General features: G+C 36.6%; 1 protein-coding gene across 2 annotated transcripts in view; it reads left to right on the forward strand.

Moving 5' to 3' along the window:
• The first annotated feature begins 3,826 nt into the window (after window positions 1-3,826).
• Window positions 3,827-24,931, forward strand: part of DIPK2B (divergent protein kinase domain 2B) — a 51,009-nt gene continuing 29,904 nt past the window's right edge. For both annotated transcript variants that reach the window (XM_075198172.1, XM_075198173.1), the window contains exon 1: window positions 3,827-4,129. In XM_075198172.1, the coding sequence (XP_075054273.1) occupies window positions 3,912-4,129 (218 nt within the window). In that variant the 5' untranslated portion in view covers window positions 3,827-3,911. The remainder of the gene's footprint in view (window positions 4,130-24,931) is intronic.

The raw sequence follows: 24,931 nt of genomic DNA on the forward strand, positions 1-24,931 counted from the left end.
CTTGATTTTTTTTTTAACTTTTTATGCTTTTTTCAAAAAAAATCCGAATCCAAAACCTTAAATCCGAACCAAAACCTTTCGGCAGGTGTTTTGCGAAACAAATCCGAACCCAAAACATCGAGAAAATCCGGATCCAAAACACAAAACACGAGACCTCAAAAGTCGCCTGTGCACATCCCTAAATAAAACACCTTTCATTCAGACAGTCTTTAACTGCCTTAAGCTACTTTGAATATTAATCTGAATTTCATAAATTATTTCTAAAACCTAATTTATATGTAAAAACTAGAATTGCACATATATTTACTATAAACATAGCCTTTTGTTGTATTCACAAGTAATATGTAAATATGTAAATACAGATGATCATAAAGATGTACATGTGATTAATTCATCTGCACAGAGAGACAAAACTTAGTGCATATGATAATTAACTTCATTTTTGAATATTGTATAAATACTGTAATTACTTATGTATATGTGTGAACTGATCCCACTTTTCAAATAGTATAAAACTTCAGTCTCACTTACTATGGTTAGTGGGGTTAGTAATGAAACTCTGAGCTAATGTTAGTTCCACTACGTAATTCAATTTTAAACTGTATCATTAATATATTAATAAATGTATTTATTTTCCCTTTAAGCAACTGGATTGGACAATCAATAATTTTCACTTTATTAATATATATATATATATTCATTCAACAAACAATTGAAACACAAATAAAATCTACTCTTCTGAGCACTAGCTATACAACTGCAATCTTCTTTACATCACAGGGAGATTGAAAGCAGCTAATTAGCAAAATAATGGAATTGAGGTGGCATACAGTGTTAGTAGCATTCCTAAACTGTGTAACAGCACTGATTTTACTGTGACAGTTTGAGGGAGTTTTGACAAAGATTTTGGGCATTTTAGTAATTTTTGCGCTGCTGTGTTTATATAAAAATACCTATAGACCTATGTGCCTTATTCACACAAACATATTTGTGTATATTTATGTTTGATATAGTGGTATAGTGAGGTTCTTCTTCATTGGTTACATTATTGCCAACACTTTTTTGCAATTTAGCCATATCAGCATATCTCACATTTACACACTTCACATCCTTGGGTACAGCTGTACATCTGATTGGTGATGATATCACACACATTGAATACCATGATTTGTGAATCTTTCATTTCCGTCTTTTGAAGACTAGTCATCGCTTAGAATCTTAGAATCTAATCAGGATTAATCAGAATAATAACAGAAACAGGCTATCAGCAATCATAATTAAAGTATTTGATGCATGGCATATGAATATGATACCATTATAAGTTTGTATATTAGATCAGTGCAGCGTATGCTTCAAATTCCCTTTTACCGTCATTTCTCAAGTTAAATGTATTCGGGTCAGATACACAATAATTTTTTAGTTTCAAAACCTGTATAATATTTTTTTTATTATTATTATTATTATTATTATTATTATTATTATTATTTATCATAAAGTTTGAATCATAACACTTCGAGCTATCTGATTCTGTAAAGTTTTAATTCAAGCAAGTGCTGTTAATTCTGCAGATCAAAGCAATTATTTATTTCAAAATAGATCCTTTTAAAATCTGAAAAAAGAAATGAACTAACTCTGAAAGTTATTCAACTAAATGTAAAATCTGGGAGGCTTATCGCACACCGAACTAATGGATGTTACAGACAGGGCCGCCATCATCGTGGGGCCCATTACAATGAATCAGGCAGGGCCCCCCCCCCGATGACCCCCTCCCATGAACCAGGGCCATCTTTCCGACTGGGCACGATGGGCAGGTGCCTGGGGGCCCAGGGGGAAAGGGGGCCCAAGGCAATGGAAAAAAAAATCCTGTAGAAAAAAAACAAAAACTTACCTTTTGTGATCACGATCCGGCTTCCTCCCTGGTCATCTCTTCCATGAAGGTGGTCAGACTTAGGCGATTGAAAGGTAAGTTAAGGGGGGGCCCTAATATATATATATATATATATATATATATATATATATATATATAAAACCGACTATATCTCCAAAAGATGGATAGTTGCATCTACTATATGGGACATACTCTCTTGTTCAGCTTTCAATATCCTTATAGCATATAATTATAGATCCTTGTGAAAGTTAGTATCAATAGACTAAAGGTATCCTTGTTGTTTTCTATGATGGTTGTTTGCTCACAGCACACACTGCTTACTGCATTAGTTGTACAGGAAATAGTTGGGGGTTACTATTGCTAGCTAAGTGCAAGATGCTTGGATGAACTAACTTATTTTTGTACTATGTATTTTAAATTTACTTACCTCCTGCAGTGGAATGCATATGTGTTCCACCAACAGGAAGTTCCAAACGAACTTCCTGTTGGTGGAACACCTATGTGTTCCACCAACAGGAAGTTTGGCATTTGGAACTTCCTGTTGGTGGAATGCACATGCGCTCCACTGCGGAAGTTAAGGCTGAAGTCCTTCAGCCCTAGTGTCATCACTGCTGTCTTCAGTCTGGCTGTCACAGTGACAGCCAGGCTGAAGATAGCGGGCCCCCTGTTAAGAGTGTGCCGCCAGGCCCCCTGGTGAGCCCGGGCCCAGTACACGGGTACCCCCTGTACCCCCCTGATGGCGGCCCTGGTTACAGATGCCAATTGTTTTAATTAATAACAAAATCCGGTTAAATGTTGTGAAATTTCAATTGATTCCCTGAGCTTTATCTGTAGTAGCTATTAAAAGGGAAACAGTGTTTACACCTAAGACTCCTAGAGAAAAAAGAAAAATATAATTTGTGTTGCATATAGTACTAGTATTGTACATCCAAGCAGTCTTTCCAAGATTTGTATTTACAGGGAAAAATGTAACTATAATAACATATGTTTGCTCTCCTCCATGGATTTTACTGGCAGCCAGCTTCTCAGACTACCTATAAATACTTTATTCTATGACATTATTATTATTATTATTATTATTATTATTATTATTATCCTTTATGAATATAGTGCCAACATATTCTGAAGCGCTATGCAATTAGTTAGAACATTTTAAATGTACAATGACACAACAAAGCTATTCCGTTAAACAAAAGGTAAGCTAATGTGCACAATTTGTAATATATGAATATTTGCATTGATATAAATAATATAAGTAATATGTGAAACATTTACTTGTGTAATATAGACAAGGGTTGTCAATGTCTTGCAAATAAAAAAATTCTAGGTAGCAAGGTAAGGAAAGGAATTATGTTGTTTTTTTTCTGGTACCAATATCCCAGCACAAGTTCCATCAACTTTCTCTGCTTTCTACTTCTTTCCCCACACATTAAGACAACACAAAGTTACCCATAGTTACTTTGCCTAAATATAAATACTTCCCGTTCAATCAAAATATGATTTACAAAAGCAGAATGAATGATTGGTCCATCTATGCAACTATTTGCCATCTGTTGCTCTATGCGACTGTGAGAATTGCAGTTCTATTACATGGCTGTAGAATGGCACACTTAGTGGGAAGTGAAAACCGAAAATTCACTTTAAACCATATATTATACTACATTTATGTTGAATCTTTAAAGATAAAATAAAAAGGCATATCATTTTTTCTTATCAATTATTAAAAAAAATATTAGGTGTTTTGTGTGCAAAATAGTAGCAGGGTGAACTAATCTACTAATCTATAAAGGTGCAGTTGATCTGAGCACTGATTTCAATTCTTTAAAAGTTTCTCATTGTTAGTCCTCAAAAGCCAAGCACCTGAAATGAACATAGGAAGCATAACCATAGCAATGTACATTATCTGTATCCTGCATGAATTTCCTCCTTCCTTTTAATGCCTGCAACACTTCTTCCCATTCACACATGAAATTGGATTGTTAAGCAAATTGCACTAAACTGAAATTAACTTCAGGTATAGAAAATGGGGTCTTGGATATGTTTGATTATTTCAAATATATGTCTTTTTTGTACAATACTGCTGATTATTGTGATGAAGAAAGAGAATGTTGGAGCAACAAATTCTTCAGATTCCAAACTAAAAAGTTCCTATAATTTTGGCAAAAGCTTTCTTGGACTTGACAAGTGCAACGTCTGCATAGGAACCTCAGCATGCAAGAAGTTCCTTAAAGAAGAAATAAGGTCAGCAGCCTATTGTAACAAATATCTATGTATTACATGTATTATATGTATTAGGTACATAAATATGTTGATAGATGACTTAAAATGCTCAGTAGAACTAACGTTGGATATCTGAAATTTCTGATAATGTCAGCACTAGGTAGCTTGTTACACACACACCATTTTTTTTCTCTTAATTTTATTTCTGGAATTTTAATATTTGGAATATTTTTTTATTATGAATTATTTATTATGAATTTTGCAAACGATACAATATAGTGCTATAAACGTAACAGACAGCATAAACAGATATTGAAAAAAAATTACTATAAAAACAGAATTTCATTAACACCAGAGATACTGTTAGAACTAGTTGGAGAATGAGGGAAGTTGAAGCCATGGGGGCTTTTCAGTGGGATAATGTGATAAAGAGAGGCACATTTTACAGATCAACATTTATGAGCATTTAATTTGTATTAGGCGACAACAGTTGAGGTTTAAATTCCTAGGGCAGAAGCCCAGGAGCAAACATGAACCTGCAAGTGTGCATCACATATGTAAAGTGTCTCAGGTGTCATTGCAATAGTTAAAAATGTGCATTCCTTTTTATATATTCATAGATGAGCACAAAAATCATGTGCTGTTATATTATAGAATACTAAATGGTGCTGTTAATTTAAAACAACTCTAAAGCTGGCCACAAATCAAGCAATATTGGTTCTGATATCGGTAAATTGGCCTGATATCGTCACATGTGGCTCAAAGCTATTGGCATGCCTAAGGATTGTCCAACTGAAATTCATCAGATAATTTCTGGTTATAAACAAATGTGAAACAAACTATTTTAATTACTTGGCGTTATCGCACAACAAAACCACAAAAGTCTAACCTAGAAGTTCTCTTCTATTAAAAGTTTCATCCAGGTAAGTGAAAAAAACTTTCAACACAATGTGAAAATCCTGTGGATTTTTTCTTTTATTTCATTTTGGGTAATTTATTTGGGAAAAGAAGTTACAACCTCCAAAAAATGTGTTATGTTAAAATTTTGTGGTGTTGATGTGTGATAGGGCCAAGTATATATAATTTTTGCTGTAGTTAGTTTCACAGAAGGGTTGATTGCCCTTTGTTTAAAATAGGCTTGAATCACTAGGAAGCACATATAAGTGTTGTAAGCAGATGATTACTATCTGCTTGTGTGAACAGTCTCTTATCAACCACACTAATAGGACCCAAACCGTACCTGGGCCTGTGTATGGTCAACAAATTTTATAATATTGCTAGACATTACATATATGTGAAAGAATACTTCATATATTTTTTCTGGGACAGTGTATGGTTACGTGTGACTGCGCGTGTTTTTATTCATACATAAACACCTCCAATGTTTTTTTCTAACTATGTACTGTACTTGTATCATTAGTTTGCTTAATGTTTGTTACTTGGCTATTTAGAGCAAAGATGGTCTCTGGATATAATTATATCTAATGCAGGGAGCACAACGGATCTCTGTCGTATCTGAGAGCAATGAAGGTAAACTGCTGTCTGATTATATAAATACATGGTTAAAAAGCACAAAACGAAACTGGCAAGAAAAAGCAATGTATTTAATTAAAGTTGCAGCATGACATGTAAAATAAATAAATTAAAGTTATCCAAAGAGTAAAATTCTTTTAACTGCCCTCACACTCTCATTTTATCATATCTTCATGTATTTTCTGAAAACCTTGTCACCGAGGCCTGTCCAAAAAACTATAGCATTATGCATATAGTGGCAATCATATTACACATATTGTACGAAGGATATATAGACATTCACATGTCCTTACCCCATTGGAGGTAACACTCTAAATTCCCTACCATACACACAGAGACTAGGGTCCATTTTATCAGAATCCAATTAACCTTCTAATAAGTTTTTTCAAACCTAATACAAACAGAAATAGTAATTAACCTGGCGCTGACTATAAGCAAACCAGATCTAAAAGAGTGTAATAGGAAAAATCAATTACTAGATCAATATTAATCCACCATTAATACCTGCAGAGAGGTTCCATGCAGCTTCTTTAAAAAGCTGTTGTGTTGCAACTTCTAATTGATTAAACTATAAAGAAAAAAATAGGAGAAAAAAAGAAGCACAAAAAGGAGGCTCTCTCAAGTATAAAATAAAAAATACCATCATGCAGCAATATAAACATATATAAAAATTATTTATTTCATTAACAATACAGAAAAAACATAAACATAATAATTGTATCACAAAAAAAATTAAATTAAAATTTACTCCATATAGGGTTATTGAAGACCAATCATAGTATTAAATTGAAAAACACCTATAGTACACATATAGGAAAAGAAGATTTGAGTAAATATAGTCCTGGATTCTACAAAGATTAGACAAAATCACAGAAATTACTTAAAACAATAATTACTCAAATATCATCTTGATTAAAATGTCACTTGGTAAAAAGGATTCATAATCACCAATTGACTCATATGGTTATAGCAGCGGTTATCGACTTCACCCGCTAGAGCCTTGACTCAGGTCTTTCTTCCACAAACAGATGCTTATCCTCATGACATAGATCTTACCCTCACATGGGCTCAGAAGATTGATCAAATTAGGATAATTGTAAAGTCGCAGGATGAACACAGCAGCTGTCACGTTATATTAGCACCACCGAATGTTCCACAAAGAAGGTCTTGCTCTGATAATGGTAAGGTGCCAAACACAATTAGAACTTATGTACAATCTCTCTAGATATAAGCAATATCTCCAGAACTGCGATCCCCTCAAACAAGTTAATTGAGCTCCAATTGACGCGTTTCTCCACTTGTATAATGTGGATTCATTAGAGATGGTGTATCGGAGTGTGGGATTGTCTTTCAAACTCATTTCAACCAATGATAAACAGACATAGTAATTAGCAATGCTAAAATATCTGCGTCAACACACCTAAGTGTTATTTGCAAAACATACCTATTGCTGCTATGATGGTATCTGTGGTTGATTTATATTATAAACTGAAAATATAAGCAAAAATCACACATCAGAATTTTTTTGTAATAAGCTAAATGTTCCCGACAATGTATACAAACAACAATTTTTTTTACAAAAAAAATCTGATGTGTGATTTTTTTTCTTATATTTTAAGTTTAAAACAAAAGTTTTATCTTTCTTGCCAGTAAATTTATCAGGTGCAGAAAGCAAGGCTTGCAGTAATATAGGAATGAGATAAGTAAGGAAACGGTTAAACGGTTAGAGATTGCTAGCCTTATTCACTGGTCATTAAATATAAACTAACAAGGGTGGCTCAAACACTGCCAATCTATGATTGTGACATAAATAACTTCATGCCAGCTATTTTAAGCTAATGCATCCAATATGAACTAGATTTAATACAATCTAATGCAGTAACTACAGTTAAATGAAGTTTAGCAAAGATCTTTTACTGCTGCCTATTAGTGTTGCCTTGTAGGGAATACCTAATTCAAATCTATCCATTATCAACCTAGTTCTGCCTTCTAATAAGCTTTGAACACTGTCTGTAATAATCAGACACCAAATGTAATGGGGATTGACAGATGGAGTATAATGATGGAGGTGTACATGAGAGTGCAAAGTCACCATAATTGTCATGACATATAATTTAGTAGTTCAAAACATGGCATTTATATATTCATACTATGAGACCACAGGTTAATAAATATTATAATAATACTATGGACTATTAGACTGATTGCCACTATAAAAGTGAAACCATGATCTTGGAGATTCCTTGTCATATTGAAAAAACAAGTCTCATGCTGGTCAATACAAAGCTGGTGCCCCCTGGGAGGGTGAGGGGCACATAATAACAGTGTGCCCTCATCCACCAGAAACTAGCACTGAGAAGAGCTGGTGCTCTTCTCAACACCTTCTGTGTTGTGGGGGTTAGGGTAATGAACAAGATCTCGAGTATCAACAAAAAAAGAGAGAAAGCTCCATTGCTAACTAAATTACAAATAGGTAGGACAACAACAAATTACCTGCTGCTATTAAAAAATAATTGCCAAATTGACAACTTACTAGAAACACTAAAAATCACACACCAACAGCACTGAGAATATGGTGGCAGAAATGTAACAAAATATGCGAATGCAGACGTGAACAAGTATACACGTAATTTATCAGTTAATCTCTAAAGGTTTGGTGTTTGAAATCCCTGAAAAAAATTGACAACCTAACAACCTAACCAGAGAATTGGCTCTTAGAAGCATTATATATATATATATATATATATATATATATATATATATATATATATAAACTCTATCTATTATATCCCAAAAATAGTAAAGAGTACAAAATAGTAAAGAGTACATATACAAAAAAAATTTAATTGAATTAAAATATGTGTTATAAAGATATAACTAAAAACTATATTAATTTGTAAAATCTTCAGACCATGAAGCAAACTAATGAGGATATATAGGTATAATTATATATACATACTGCTCGTATACAAATAAATGACAGGCCGAATAACAGGTGACCAAATGAAGATTCAGGAACTCCACTGGGATAGTTAATTGTGGATACTTCTCTACACGTTGTTGATCCAGGTAACAAGTCCCATGTAATTATAAACTGTTTTACTAATAATATTGGTTATTTATCCATTCTATCAAAGTATCCTGGGATGTAGATGTAAATAGTTTAAACAATAATATAGCTCTTGTTATTCCAAAGTTCTTGCTTCGAAACACGACTGTCCTTCCATCTCATAGTGGATCATATATTCCTGTCTTAGAGCTTGTCGTAGTAGTAGTGTGGTTCCATTAGCGCTCCAGATATGCTCACTAATATCTGTATATATATATATATATATATATATATATATATATATATATATATATATATATATATACACACATCTGTATTTACACATGTATACACATGTATATGTATCTATCTATATGTGTGATTCAGCCGTATTTTTGTGCTTTAATCCCACTGTCCCTAAATCCCATCTGGCAAGTAAATTCAGATGAGAAAAATTCATTGCACACCTGAGAATGTTTCCATGCAATGAATTGAACAAGTCTTTTTGTGCCTGTCCTATACCTTTTAAAGGGCATAAAAAGTAATTGTTCTTCCTTTTTCTTTAAGAGAACAAAGAAAAAACAATTGGATGGAATGAAGCTAAATTGGGTATATAAGATGTGTAGAGTATGTGTCTATTAACAATTATTTCTATATATGGCCTGATTTATTAAGGCACGAAAATTGGACGTAAATTGTGTTTTTTTAAATGCAAGTAAATTGAGCTTACGCATGTCCATATTCAACAAGGAGCAAGCATATATGTCTGATGCTGAACCCACGGGGAAATAAAATCTATAAATGTCATCTTTTCATGATACTGTCATTAATGACAAAGCTTTAAATGAAAAAAGTTGTTATTTTTACAAAATAGATTTATTAGGATGTTATTATGTCTATTGTTCATAAAATGCATTTTAACAGTTGCTCCTGATTGCAAACACAAACACATGTTCTAGCATGCATATGCGACCATCATCAGTAGTAATCGGTACTTACACCCCCTGTAGCTGGTGGAAGTGATACGACAGAAAAATATGTACCTTTAAGATGCCCAAACCTTGAATCGTACATAGCTGCGTGCGTTCGAGGTGGCACGCCATAAATGTACATTGACTACATGCATACACCCAGTCCCCTCCCTGTTCCACCCTTCCAATCATGGGCTGTAGTAAGGGTCCTTTGTGTTGGAAGGTAAATTGGAAATTTAACGTTGCTGCTTTCACTGGCATATTGTACAGTTCTGGGCATGCGCAAAGTTACTTAACTCAATATAGGACACGTATCAGCATTTACACTCCTTTATGAATCAGGCCCATAGTGTATGTATGTGTGCAGTGTGTGACACAGTACAATGTGTATACAGAGAGTGTACAGATGGGACATTTGTATTTTTGTGTGTATTAATTATATAACACGTATGTGTGTCATCCCTTTCAGACAGGTAAATTTGTCACTTGTACCCATCATAGTAATAGTGAATAAAAAGCTAATTTTCTCCCTTCGTTTCCTTGCAGCTGAGGACAAGAGAAAAATCCCCTCCCAAAATAATACTATATGAATATAGATAATGGGCCTGATTTGAATCAGAATGCAACTTGGATCCAACTTGCTGTTTTAAAAAGAGCACATAACCTGTGTGTATGCCCATATTCAAATCAAAGGGTATCTGAGGAATACATTGATATGAATACTATAGTAACTTAGTTACAAGACGTAAATCCCAGGCAAGGGTAATTGTGGGTTTTTTGTGCTTTGTATTGTTTTTGGAGCAATTTTACACTTTTTTCCAACATGCGTATTTGCTGCTAATCCCATCTGAACGCACGTGCGTGCATTTCCTTAATTACCCTAATTAACCTTATTATTCCTAAACACTGATGTTTCCTGATAATAACATAATATTAACCCTTTCACCAGATTAATTCATTAACATGCCATGGGTAATGCTAACAATTACCTCTTTATTACATCTTTCATTATCAAATATGTCTCATTATTACACATTTGGCCGTTCAAGAATATAACATCCACAAAAATTTTGGAACATTGTAAAAATTGTATAGCAAAAACATACATTTTTAAACTTTAAACAAATGTAAGTAAAAAACAATTAAACATAATATTTTTCAATAAGATCCACATTTTTTTTTATATTTTTTTAATGTTTTTTGTTTTATTTCTAATAAAATGTGCAGGAGAGATGGTGCACTTGCAAAAAAAAATAAATTAGAAGAAACTCTTTATTTGCAAATCAGTCTACTGCAGTGTGTAATGTTAGAAATAGTTACATTTAGAAACAAAACCGCAATGCTAATGTATGCAACTATGTAGAAAAGAGCATAATATTTAAAATAATAAAATAGCAATGCTGCTCCCTGCAATGATCTTATATAGTGTTGTTTGATGAGATGAGAGGTGTCAGGTGTACAGGTGAATTGTTCGTCACCTCATTATATGTGAGAGGCAATGTCCTGTTTGGTCATTACTATCATCTGTCAGTTACACCTGCACTGGAGCAGGTGCAAATCTTGCATCTGAAAAGAAGAGTTCTTCTGACAATGCTAGGACTTGAATCAGGCACATCTGCGTGGGGACACCCTTACTGTACCTGGACTATGTTAGTGTGCCTCTTCCCTCCCCCATTCTGCCTCTCAAGTCAAAGGGAGAAATGTAAATTGTGTTCACACATGAATTGCGCGCAACTGCTTTCATTGGCTTAAGGTCCATTTCTGAGCAAGTGTAGAGCTACTTCACACAAGCTACGGCACGCAAAAGACTTATGTCTTAGCAGGAATCCCAATATTCACTATAAACAAAATATTTATTGCGGGAACAAAATGATTTAAAATAAACTTGTATTGATGAAACATGGGAAACATTGACATTCAGCGTTACAACAAACAAAAACATAACAAAACATTTTAACACTAACAAATAACAAAAATAAGACAAATAACATTTTTGATTACTCATTTCTTCCAGCATAACTTTGTCCTCAACTCTCACCAACCTCCCCAACATTTAATAACTTCTAAACTTAAAATTCTAGATGCTTTATGCAAAGAGGTAATCGTATCACTCACAAACATATTTGCTAAAGTATTAGGAATATATATGAACCAAACATGGAGAATATTTTTATGCAGCGCAGATGTCTCATCGGTAAGGCTACTGAATGACACAGAAGGGTTCCACTTGGAGAATTGCACAGGTCAATAGCTCGTACTAAGCTAGATAATACGGATATGTACAGTTTTAAAAATCTTAAGCTTAACGCCAAGAAAATCTGACATACTGGTTTTGAATGTTACACAATGCAGATTTTTATATTTTATTATATTTAGCTTTAGAGGCTCATTAATATCTTAAAGCTACTCTCTCTTTTAAACCCCTCTTCCAGCTCTGGGTGGTTTTTATCACAGCCATCACAGAGTCGCTAAGCCAAATTACGTCACTTTCTGCACTAAACTAATAATCATTGCAATTTGCTAAGTGGTTTATGTCTTTTGCCCTGCTTTTTTTCAGTTAAATCCAAATATGTAATATCCTTACAGCATATAATCTAAACTGATTTAAATTTAAGATACTGTAATCTTTTCTTTGGATCACTCAGATTTAAGTGTCTACAAGTCACCTCCACTGTGATTTGATAAAAATAGTATTGAATGTATTTCTTTAAAGTAAGCACACTACTATTTATTATGATTGCTAATCTATGGTTTTGCACTTAGAATGTACTTGTTACTTAGCTCTTAAAGTGTATATGTTCTTAGGAGAACATAACTTTTTACCACTTTTAAAAGTTAGAAAGACTTTAAAGTAAACCCATTCAAAGTATATATATATATATATATATATATATATATATATATATATATATATATATATATATACATTTATTAAAATAATTTGTTTGTGGATCACTTGTTATCATTGTCACATAGATGGTTGCGCACCACCATTAAGAATAGTGTTACATGTTAAAGTCAGCAATCAGCAGTCAGCCTATCCTAAATATATTCTGGTCCTGTTAAAACATTTAATGATCTTTGTGACGAAACGAGAGGTCCCTTACCACGCAGACAAACTGTACCTCATTCCTCACACTATTATGGGATGAGTTACTATATGTTTTATTCCTGGTCCACTCAGCACAGACTTTTTTATGGTAGAAATATATGTTGTAGTTAATGCCCCAGTCGAAAGGTGCAATATATTTGATACATTCAGTTATGTTCCAAATGTGTCTGGAAAGACGGGAATACACTCTGACCTTCTATATAGTCAATATTATAATATTTAGTGGAAGTACTGCTGCATTCATGTGTAACAATAATTGTTCTGGTAAAATAATGAATATAATCAATCGAAATCATTATATTCTACATTTGGATCCATTATTAAAATCTAGCTTGGGACTGTGACTGGATCACTCATAAATAACTTATGTTATCAATTTATTTAAGGGAAATAGCGCAGGGCGCTGATTTATATAAATTGCCAATGCACTTATTTTTAATATTGTATATATTCTGAGATAGGAAATCGTTATTTCTGAGACCAGGGTAGAAACTGTTTTTTCCTGTCTTCACCTTACTAAAGGGTATGCCTTATTTCTGATGCATATATCTGATACAATAGACCTTTGTGGATGGAGGTCTTATGTGTATTGGGATGTATTTAGTATGGAAGTGTCATTGTTTAGGATTTGTAAGGTTGCTAGTGGAAACCTCCAATTAGGCATATGTGCAAGGGAGTCTGATAGCAAGAAGTGCCAAAAAAGTTTTGTGATGAAGTGTCATGCCCAGGGCTGCCAAGAGGAATTCAGGGCCCTGGTACAACAAATTCATGTCCCCCCCTTATAGTAATTTTGCGCTGCCGTAATTCAAGGGTGTGGTCATGCATTTGGGGGCGTGGCTAACATCAAAATCACTAGGCTCACAATTCGCCGGAGCGTTACATATGTTCAAGCACTCCTGACTTTCAGGACATCTAGCACCACAGTGTAGTATAGAAACAATGCAGTGTGTACACAAAGAGTTCAGTCTTGGCCTGCACCTTACATTGGGCACAACATTCACCAAAAATTGGTATTGTCCATATTAGAATCACAACATTTCACACACTCTGCTGCTCTCTCCTACCTGTTCTTCTTACTTTCTCCACCTGTGGCTGCTGGTTTCTTTAGTTGTGGCTTGTCTGGATCCTGGAATGTAGAAGGACCTATTTGGAGAAAAAAAATGGCTACATTTAGAAAATTACAGCCAGCCCCGGCGTTAAATCATCACCACCCATGATTAATAATTAGGCCTTCCTCCAGCCCCAACATTAAAATAATAGTATTCACATTTAATAAATAAACCTATTCCCTTCCTGCAAACAGCAATACCTATTTCCCGCAACCATCACTGCCATTAAATAACTCATAGTCACATTTAATAAATAGACCTCATTCTCCCCAAACTTACCCCCATATTCAATAGCCCCCAAACCACTTCATCTTAAATTAATAGTCCCCACTATTAAATTGCCTCACCATCACCCTACAAATAAAATAGCGCCCATTAGTTAGCCACCACCTACCTCACACACACTACATTGCAACAAGCCCCCTGTGCCATTACACACACATTACTGTGCCCCTTCTTCACAACTACACTGTGCCCCCTTATGCTCACACTGCGCCCTCCATGCTGCTTTCCCCCCTTCTTTTTTACTCTGTGCCTCTCTCCCCCTTTCCTTTTTTACTCTCAGCCTCTCTGCCCTTTTTTTTTTCACTCTGTGCCTCTCCCCTTTTTTTTAAATCTGTGCTTCTCTCCCCTTTTTATTTAATCTGTGCTTCTCTCCCCTTTTTTTTTAATCTATGCTTCTCTCCCCCTTTTTTTTTTAATCTATGCTTCTCTCCCCTTTTTTTTTAATCTGTGCTTCTCTCCCCTTTTTTATTTAATCTGTGCTTCTCTCCCCTTTTTTATTTAATCTGTGCTTCTCTCCCCTTTTTTATTTAATCTGTGCTTCTCTCCCCTTATTTAATCTGTGCTTCTCTCCACTTTTTTTTTAACCTATGCTTCTCTCCCCTTTTTATTTTAATCTATGCTTCTCTCCCCTTTTTTTTTTACACTCAGCCTCTCTCCCCCATTTTTTTACTCCCTCTTCTTTATAGCACAGTCCCTTTCTGTTTTCCTCCCCTTGCCTCTCCATTTCTTTCCTTACCTTTTGTCATCTTCTTTCTTTTCTTCTCTTCTCTTCTTTCTTCTCTTCTTTCTTCTGGCTTGGTCTTGACCGGCGCTCCCCACTGACTGTCGGGCATGACTTGATGACGTCACGCCCAACAGTCAGTGTGACTGAAGAAGAAAGGAGAGGAGGGACGCGGCGCCGCGATCACGTGAGTATGATTTTTTTTTTAGTTTTTTTTTTTGTTCCAGCTCCCCCCACCAACGAGTTTGACAGACCGATCCCCCCCGCGGAAAAAAATAAATAAATACATTTTTTAAAAAACGCAAGATAAAAAAAAAAGAAAAATGAAAAAATTACAAGCAAGGGCCCGGGTAAAATGTACCCGCTCCCCCCCCCCCTCTCGGTGACCCTGGTCATGCCTGCTCTGGCCAAAGGCCCAGCACTGGGTCGTTACTGTGTGGCCTGTTGTCCAGAGTGAATTTCATAGACAAGAGCAAATTTTGTTAGCTTTGCAATGCATGTAAATCCATCTTTGTGTAAGTAGAGTATATCCTGATGCTAAAAATAGCCAAGTATGAAATGTATAAAAGGCTCTAGGTTGTTTGTGAAAAGTGTTCTTCTGATATCAATTGACCTGATCACTGGGACGTTACCCAGTGAGAGCAAATAAACATCTTGCTTCAAAGACCTGCTTGGAAACATCTTCAATATTGCTGTATTCCTGTGACCTGCAGATTAGACCCTAAATCTAATCCGCAGCCCTGGTCAATGTGTTAGGCCAGGGGGGATCCATTCACAGCAACCCAGATAAATAGTAAGAGGTCCGGAGTTACCAGCCCGGGCACACCAGCAACAAGGTACACTAGCAGCATCAGTGACCCAGAAGGAACATGGTTCTGAGTGCCATAGAAGGAGCTCAGTGGTGGCAGCATTGTAAGCCCCTCCTACTGCGGTAAGAGGGTGCATTTGGGATAACGAAAGGGAACGGTGGCAAAGTAAGCCCAGCCGGTTCCCAGCAACAACAGACAGGGTGGCATAGGTGGTCCATTCTGTCACAGGGATCATGAGCTAAAGTGTTTTTAAAAAAGAAAAAATCCTTGGCAACATTTAGCACTAAACTACTTTACAAAACATGTATCTCTTCTAATCAAACTACCATTTGTAATTGGCTCACTAAATCCATTAGAACCATAGGCTGCTTTTGAATCTTCTACTACTAAGAGAAAATTCTCTATACAATCTTTTATTAACTGTAACACAAAATATGTTATTTATATATTACAATGCCCTGTGGCTTTCAGTATATGAGACATACCACTAGGAAATTAAACAGCCGCTTCCTTGAATATCGACAGAATATTAAACTAAATAAACAAAATCACAGCATACCCCGCGACTTTACTGAAAAACATGGTAGCATTCCTATAAAAATAAAACTAATTCGAATTGAAACTAGAGATGCTCAGGCTCGGTTCCCCGAGAACCGAACACACCCGAACTTAGCAGATCTGAGTAACGAGCCGAGATGGCTCGGTACTTCCGCACGCCCTAAGAATTGAAAAAGAGGCAAAACGTTGTTGTTACTTCGTCGGATCTTGCAAATTTTGGATTCTATAAGTACCAGCCTCCACTGCGATACAACGCTATTTCACAGAGGGACACAGAAGGGGTAGCACAGTTCTTGGCAGTCTCCAGTGAAATTCAGTAGAGCTCCATTGCTCCATTGCTAATTGTCATTTCTGAAATAGAAATAATAGGTCTGGCAGGCTTGGTCTTCTAAATCTGCAGTCACATTGTACTCTGTTATATAGGTAACATACAAAGAGGAGAGCTCCATTGCTACATTCTAATTATCATTGCTGAAATACAAATAATAGGTCTGGCAGGCTTGGTCTTCGTAATCTGCAGTCACATTGCACTCTGTTATATAGGTAACACACAAAGAGGAGAGCTCCATTGCTTTATTACTAATTTTCATTGCTGAAATAGAAATAATAGGGCTGGCAGGCTTGGTCTTCTAAATCTGCAGGCACATTGTACTCTGTTATATAGGTAAAACACAAAGAAGAGAGCTCCATTGCTCCATTGCTAATTGTCATTGCTGAAATAGAAATAATAGGGCTGGCAGGCATGGTCATCTAAATCTGCAGTCACATTGTACTGTGTTATCTAGGTAACACACAAAGTGGAGAGCTCAATTGCTCCATTGCTAATTGGCATTGCTGAAATACAAATAAAAGTTCTGGCAGTCTTGGTCTAAATCTGCAGTTACATTTTACTGTACCATAGCTCACTCAGAAACAGGAGAGGTGGCAGGGTTCAGTGCTGAAACAGAAATTGTAATAATAGGGCTGTCAGTGTTCTTAAAAGTTTCCAGTGACATTCTACTGTGCCATAGCTCATACAGAAACAGAAGGGGTGGCATTGTTCTTGTCACTCTCCAGTCTCAGTCATGATGATACTAATCCCTCTACCTCATGTGCTAAAGCCTATGTTCAAGTGCAAAAAGTCAGGGAAACAAAAATTAAAATAAAAAGCTTGTACCTTTTTAAAAAAAAAAAACACCTCACTAATAAAGGTGAGAGTTTACTGTGAAAAAACATTATAATTCACCAATGGGTGTCTTGGGAAAGCTGTTTTATCTTAGCAGCAATTTCCAGAGAAACTGAAGGAGGAGACGTCATTGTTTCATGTACCACTTGAGCTGTCTGCTGACCAGGAGCTCATTGCATCTCTTGAGATCTGGGTAAGTTGGAAAGAAAGAAAAGATAAAGCTCTTAAACCTAGGATCAAGCACAGTTGCCAAAATGTAATGATCCAATTTCAAGATGTTGATAACTGTTGGATCCTGGTGAAGCGAATAAAGTACTTAATCTACAAGTCCAACATAATTAGCGGAATAGCTTTGTTTCATTTCCTCCTTCATTTTCTCTTGCTGTTTTTCAAAAAGTCTAATTAGGGGAATCACTTGACTCAAGCTAACAGTGTCTGCACTATCTTCACAGGTGACTACTTCGAGTGGTTTCAGCAGCTTGCACAACACAGAAAGTATTCTCCACTGTGCTGGACTAAAGTAGATTCCCCCCAAATTCTATTCTTCTTGCAGCTGCTGCATTCTCCTACATGCTGTTGCAGAATCCTGAAAATGACCCTAAATATTTCGGGTCACAGACAGCATCTCCTGTATGTCATTGTCATTTTTTAAAAAGTTCTGTACCACCAAGTTGATTGTGTGAGCAAAACAGGGAATGTGATGGAATTCCCCCCGCTGTAATGCTCTAACAATATTGGTGGCATTATCAGAAATCACATATCCTCAGGAGAGTCCAAGCAGGATAAGTATGAAAAGGGGAAATGCGCGCACACGTACATGGTTCCACTAGTACATGGTTCCCATGAGTCGTGAATGCGCAGTACCTACGGTGCACATGCCGATATCGGCACTTGCATGGCCACACTGCAACTGCGCAGTTATATAACAGATCCCCACTGTGTGTGTCGACTCAAGTCAGCACGTACACAGCGGGTAGAAGCGACACCGGTGCTGACATCCTCACCCCTGGACATACACAACATCCACATGTGTGTGGTGAATCACCACACACACGTTGCCCCTGGGGATCCTGGGAGTTTCCGGGTCTGGACTAAAAAAGCAAGACCCGGGACTCCGCCTCTGTCTCTGCCTGCCTGCCCCTGGACAACAAGCACTACCTTACACTAGGAACACATTACACTACAGAAAATATATATTATACTACAGAAAATATATATTATATAGGGATACACTACACTACAGAAAATATACACTGTGGTACAGAAAATACACTACACTACAGAAAAGGATAGGTATCCATTATACTACAGAAAGCCTACACTAAGCAACAGGAATGGATTCTATACTACAGAAACGTTCCCTACATTGCAGATAAAGAATTGGATCCAGGATACAAGGATTTGATAAGTATCATTGATAATATATATCTATATCTATAAAGCTAGATGTGTTTGTAATGTGGATTTAGGTATTTAAATTAAATTATAGGCAGCACGGTGGCTCAGTGGCTAGCACTGCTGCCTCACAGCACTGGGGTCATGAGTTTGATTCCCGACCATGGCCTTATCTGTGTGGAGTTTGTATGTTCACCCGGTGTTTGCGTGGGTTTCCTCCGAGTGCTCCGGTTTCCTCCCACACTCCAAAAACATACTGGTAGGTTAATTGTCTGCTATCAAATTGACCCTAGTCGGTGTGTGTGTGTATTAGGGAATTTAGACTGTAAGCTCCAATGGGGCAAGGACTGATGTGAGTGAGTTCTCTGTACAGCGCTGCGGAATTAGTGGCGCTATATAAATAAATGATGATGAACTATTTATATACATATAACTGTCTAGCTATTGTCTGATATCTGTGTTATTTAAATTAATATTATAAATACTAATTCTTATTAAGGATACATATGTAAAGCAAGGATAGTGTTAGGGTTAATTTTATATTGATATACTATTTTATATTGAACAACGTTATGATATATGTGTGAACTGTGAATGCAGGAATTTCTGTGTTAATAGTAAAATTAAAATACTTTGATTTAAATACATACATATGTTGTAAGTATTGGTTATTTATAGTGAATATATACTGTAAAGTACTGCTGAGATACAATGGTTATTGGATAAATAATTCTGTAAAGCTTAATGTTATTTAGTGTGATCAAAAGACTGAGTAAGGCAACATTGTGTAAGGAAAAGTGCATAAAAGTGCGAGTTTTATAGCAAGTGTATCTGAGAATAGAATAAGAGGATAGTATGCGCATATAGGGCGCAACCACAGGTCCTTTTACAATAAGCCATGTTGCAATGACATCGCTTAGTTTTTCAAACAGGTTGTCAGCGGTATTACCTCTGACCTGCGCCTTATCTCGTCTCTGATAACCACCTCTCACTCCTGCTTTCAAGACTTCTCCCGTGCTGCTCCCCACTTATGGAATTCCCTATCACGCTCAAACACTATTCACATTAATGCATCCTCACAACTATCCCAATCTCCACTCTGAGCCACACTTGCTCCTCTTGTTTCAGCTGTGCCCTCTTCCCTTTAGAATGTAAGCTCTCTAATGAGCAGGGTCCTCCATACCCTTTGCTTTCATGTCTTCATTCATTTTGTCTGCCTTGTCTGTTCTTGTTTTACGTATGCCTTGTTTTATGTATGTCCTTGTCTTCCCTACTGTACAACGCTGTGGAGCACTGTGTTGCCTTACAAATCTACGATAATAATAAAAAAAATATGCCTCGTAGTGAAGCAGATGATACACAGAGTAGCCTGCCTCTGAAAAATGCAACATTCTTGAGTACATGCTGCTTCTGTCCCTGCTGGTGATGGCGAATCACCAACCTAGTGGGCTGTCACAATCATATAATCTTTAGTTTGCCTAGTTCCGCTTGTCCACATATCTGTGGTTAAGTGTACAGTGGGTAGAATGGCATTTTGTAGCCCAATAATTACGTTTTTTACAAACCTTCTGGTAGAGGTGAGGTATAGCTTTTCTAGTAAAATGGTGTTGTGATGGAATTTGGTAATGGGAATAGAAGACCTCAAGTAACTGTCTAAAACCAGCTGCATTAATAGTGGATATTGGACGCAGATCTAATACTAGCATAGTCACCATGGCGTCTGTGATCTGCTTTACGACTGGGTGACAACTTTCATACTTGCTTCCTCTTGCAAAGGATTGTTTAACAGTCAATTGTTGTAAACTTCTAGTAGTCTTCTTCTTGGTCTGCTTTTGGGTTGAAGATTCACCCCCAGCAGCAGGAGCAGGAGCAGTGGGACTAATGCTCAAGGATTCTTCTGAGGAGTCCTGATTAGGGGAGGAGTCATCTAGCCTTAGAAACTTGGATGCAGGACTAACTCCGATCACTTGTGAGGATATTGATGATGAAGGTGTTGGGGGTGTAGATTGGAGGTGCTGGGATCTAGCTGAGAGAAGAGAAGTAGCTGATGCTGGACTGCTTGTTGTTATTTTTTATCAAAAGTTTCTGATTTTCACAAAAGCTTTCCATGAACTCGCTTCAAATGGCGTAACATGAATGAGGTTCTTAGATGGTTAAGGTCCCTACCTCTACTGACTGAGGCTTTACAAAAGTTACAAATGGCTAGACAAATGTTGTCAGGATTTGGTTAAAATAATTCCACACATAAGAGCTGTATTTTTTGGTCTTATGCCCAGGCATGACAATGGCCTTCTTCTTATCACTGGCAAGAACTGCACTTTCAAACAAAGACTGTAGTCTTTGTTTGAAAGTACATGAAAATAATATTGTGACCTGTAAGGTAGTGAACATGACTGAAAATGACTTGAAATTAGTGTTATTGAGGTTAATAATAATGTAGGTGGGGAAAAAAAGCAAAATTATGTGCTTTTAGCAAAAAATAGGGATTTTAGAAAAAAAATAGGGATCCAAAACCAAAATGAAAAACACGCAAGGGCGGTTTTGCCAAAACCAACAAACCAAATTAACAAAGTTAATCCAGATCCAAATCCAAAACCAAAACCAGAACACGGGGATCAGTGAACATCTCTACTTGAAACTATCACACCCACAGTTAGGTTTAATCACTTATATCTTAGAGAATCCTTCTTGATTCACCAAATGAATAACTTATAACCAGAAGGTTTAAATTAATATTTAGAGCTTGATTTTGGGTAATTAATCCAGTAAAGATCTTATTTGGTTTAAGTGAGTTTCTCTCTTTTCTATGTTGGTTATATTAAAATTTGTACAGTTTTATTTTAATATAGTATATCAGTAGTATAAGAAAATTTGGTTATATTCATGGGTAACAAAAACTTTCCTTTCATTAAATATAATTCTACAGACTAATTTACTCAGAGTGTTTGTCTCAGAAGGAGGTGGGGTCCAGTTGTTAGAAGCCACGGCCGCTCAGTGCTAGATCTCGGATCCTGCATGGCTGTGCAATTCTCCAAGCTATTTCATGTTATCCTGTTGGCTTCTGCCCTGGTCATGCCATCTTTGAATACTCAGTAGTTGCATCTGAGTGTGTGAGTCATAGAAACATGACAGGTGTTTCAGTCAAGCGCTATATATGCTATATATTCTGGTTTCACTGTCTCTTCAGTGCTGGTGATCTGACCTTCTGGTACTAGTACTCTCAGATACTGAGAACGTGTATTACTTCTGCCTGTCACTTTACTTTGGAAAACAGATTACTTGTGCCTGCCCATGACTCTTGCTTTGGAAGATAGATTACCCTTGACTTTTCCCTGCCCATAACTATTGCTTTGGAAAACTGATTAAGTTTGTTTTCTGCCTGCCAGACAGACTTTGCTTTGAATCACAGACTTTTATTGTTTGCCACCCACTAGTGAACCCCGTTTTACTTACCTGATTTTGCTATCTCAAACTTGCGTCTGAAACTTGAGAGTGACTCAAACTAGTATGTCCCATCTGCATTCTAGTATAGTTTGCAGAACATTTCCAACTATCTGTCACTGTTAGCAGGAGAAATCACTGTTGATAACACTCTGGCAACTTGTTCTATCCAACTTGCTCTATCCAGAGCAAATTGGTTATCTGCTAGGTATTCACTTGAGAAGGCTGTTTGATTCATCCAACTACAGCAGCTAGCAATAGTACTCCTTTTGTGGCTGAGTTTCCAAGAACGTCACTTCTGGGTGAGACACGCTTTATTTTTATTAATATTATTATGATTATTGCATGTTAGTGTGTCTCATTCTTTATAAACTAAATTTGCACTACTGGTGTTTAAGACCTGGGGAATCTGAGTATGAGCGAGCACATCACGCTCTTACAGAAAGGTGGTTCTTATAAGTGAACACTTCCATGAGAAGGTTCTGCAAATATTACTTTAGCTTCGGTTGATGACACTAGTAACTTCTATGTAGGGGTGTAGAGATCCCTTCTAACATCAGATAATATTCCTTGACTAAGCTACTGTTAATCTGATCCCACACACCCCATTGTGTTAAGGAATCTAGACCTCTTGTCTCTGACATCAGACTATACGGCACTTACTATGTGGTCAAAAGTGTGACTAGCTGAAAGAATGTGGGACATCTGGATTGTAAACACTGAGTGAGAACTGTGGATCCGTCAGTGTGGAGGAGAGACCTTGGCGCAGGTTGCTGTGTGAGCCTTTATACTAGGGAGACACAGGGTGCTGACAGCATTAACTCATAACTGGACAGCGTACCTTCAAAACTCAATATCAGCAAACTGTCTCAGGCTGTGGACAAAGGCCCATACAGGGCTAATACCAACCACAACATAGCTAACCATATGGCTGAAATTTGCTAATATTATTGTCTTGATAATATTTTTATGTTGTTCTGTGTGTATTAAATAACCACACTTTGATATTTTTACCTAATCCTTTGCCTGAGCGATTGGTACCCATGTGGGACCATCTCACATACGTGTATTTCTCTACCAACATAGTGAGAGAGGAAAATGATAAGATTTTGTGCAGCAGAGGTTGAATTATTTTACTTCACAGAAACATTAACTAAATAGTTCTATATTGTATAATATCATGTATTATGGAATAAAATATGTGTACTCCACCAACATGTCAGTTGTAGCTAATCTAGTGCCATTTGCTTTAACTGGTGTTCCACTATCCTCATATCTCTATATGAGGACAGATTTTATGTACATGTCTGAAAGTTTAGTTGGTGCTTTGTTAACACACATAGTTTTTTGTGTATGTTAAGTTGGGAAATGCAATCTAATAGTCTAAGTGATACACAGAATAGCAGCAATTGTAACCTCTGTGTGCTCATTTGTTCCCCTTGACTCACAGTTGTTCCATAATGGAGCATGTAATTAACATGACACAGAAATGGAAATAGACAGATCATAGTCAATCTGGACAAGGATAACAACATTTTGTCAGAAATGTACAGAATCACAGTCCAGTAGAATGGATAGGTACAAAGCAAAGATCAAAGCAGGAAAATATTAAACAGAACCAGGAATAAAAAGTCAGTGCACAGAAGAAAACATAATCTTGTTCTGCTCCTCTGATTCCTTTCCTGGCAATAATGTAATGCTCAGTGGCTAGCTGGCAAAATTTTAGCCCACGGGGTGAGACTCGGCTCAGCAGCCGAAAGGCATGCAGACGGCAGTTGGAGTAAGCTGTACACTGGCTCAGCTCTTAGCCTAAGCTCCAACTTTTCCTTATTTTGACAAATATAACTGTGACAGGATGGACCGCCTATGCCACCCTGTCTGTTGTTGCTTTGCCACTGTTCCCTTTCATTATCCCAAATATCAGACTCCCTTGCACATATGCCTAATTGGAGGTTTCCACTAGCAACCTTACAAATCCTAAACAATGATACTTCCATACCAACTACATCCCAATAGACACAAGACCTCCATCCACAAATGCATCAGAAATAAGGCATAGCCTTTAGTAAGGTGAAAACAGGAAAAAAAACAGTTTCTACCCTGGTCTCAGAAATAACAATTTCCTATCTCAGAATATATACAGTACAATATTAAAAATAAGTGCATTGGGAGTTTATGTAAATCAGCGCCCTGCGCTATTTCCCTTAAATTAATTGATACCATAAGTTATTTATGAGTGATCCAGTCACAATAACGCTTTGGATATTTATAAATACTGTTTGTAAACGTCACAGCAGTGCTGAGGATCGACTTCTTATCAAAAAACAAGGCTGTTTTAGGATCTACAGAACTACCATCTCTGTCCAGCTGTGGGACCCACAGAGCTCAACTGTCATTGCTGTTTCACCATCTGTTCATCTGCTCACTGAGCTCAATTGTGATTGCTGTTACCATCTCTGTTTGGCTGCTGGATCATCCGCACCCAACTGTCAGTATTCCTGGACCTCGCCGTGTCTGAGTGCCAGAATGTGCCTACTCCATTAACCCTAACCAGGGGGCGATAATGTGTCCTTCACCTCTTCCATTGCCCCACACAATTTGGATCAATCATTCCTTTCTACTCTCTCATTACCTACCTTAGCTAATACACATTCATACAACATCTCTGCATCATG

Source organism: Mixophyes fleayi, chromosome 2 (assembly GCF_038048845.1).
Source record: "Mixophyes fleayi isolate aMixFle1 chromosome 2, aMixFle1.hap1, whole genome shotgun sequence".
NCBI lineage: Eukaryota > Metazoa > Chordata > Amphibia > Anura > Limnodynastidae > Mixophyes > Mixophyes fleayi.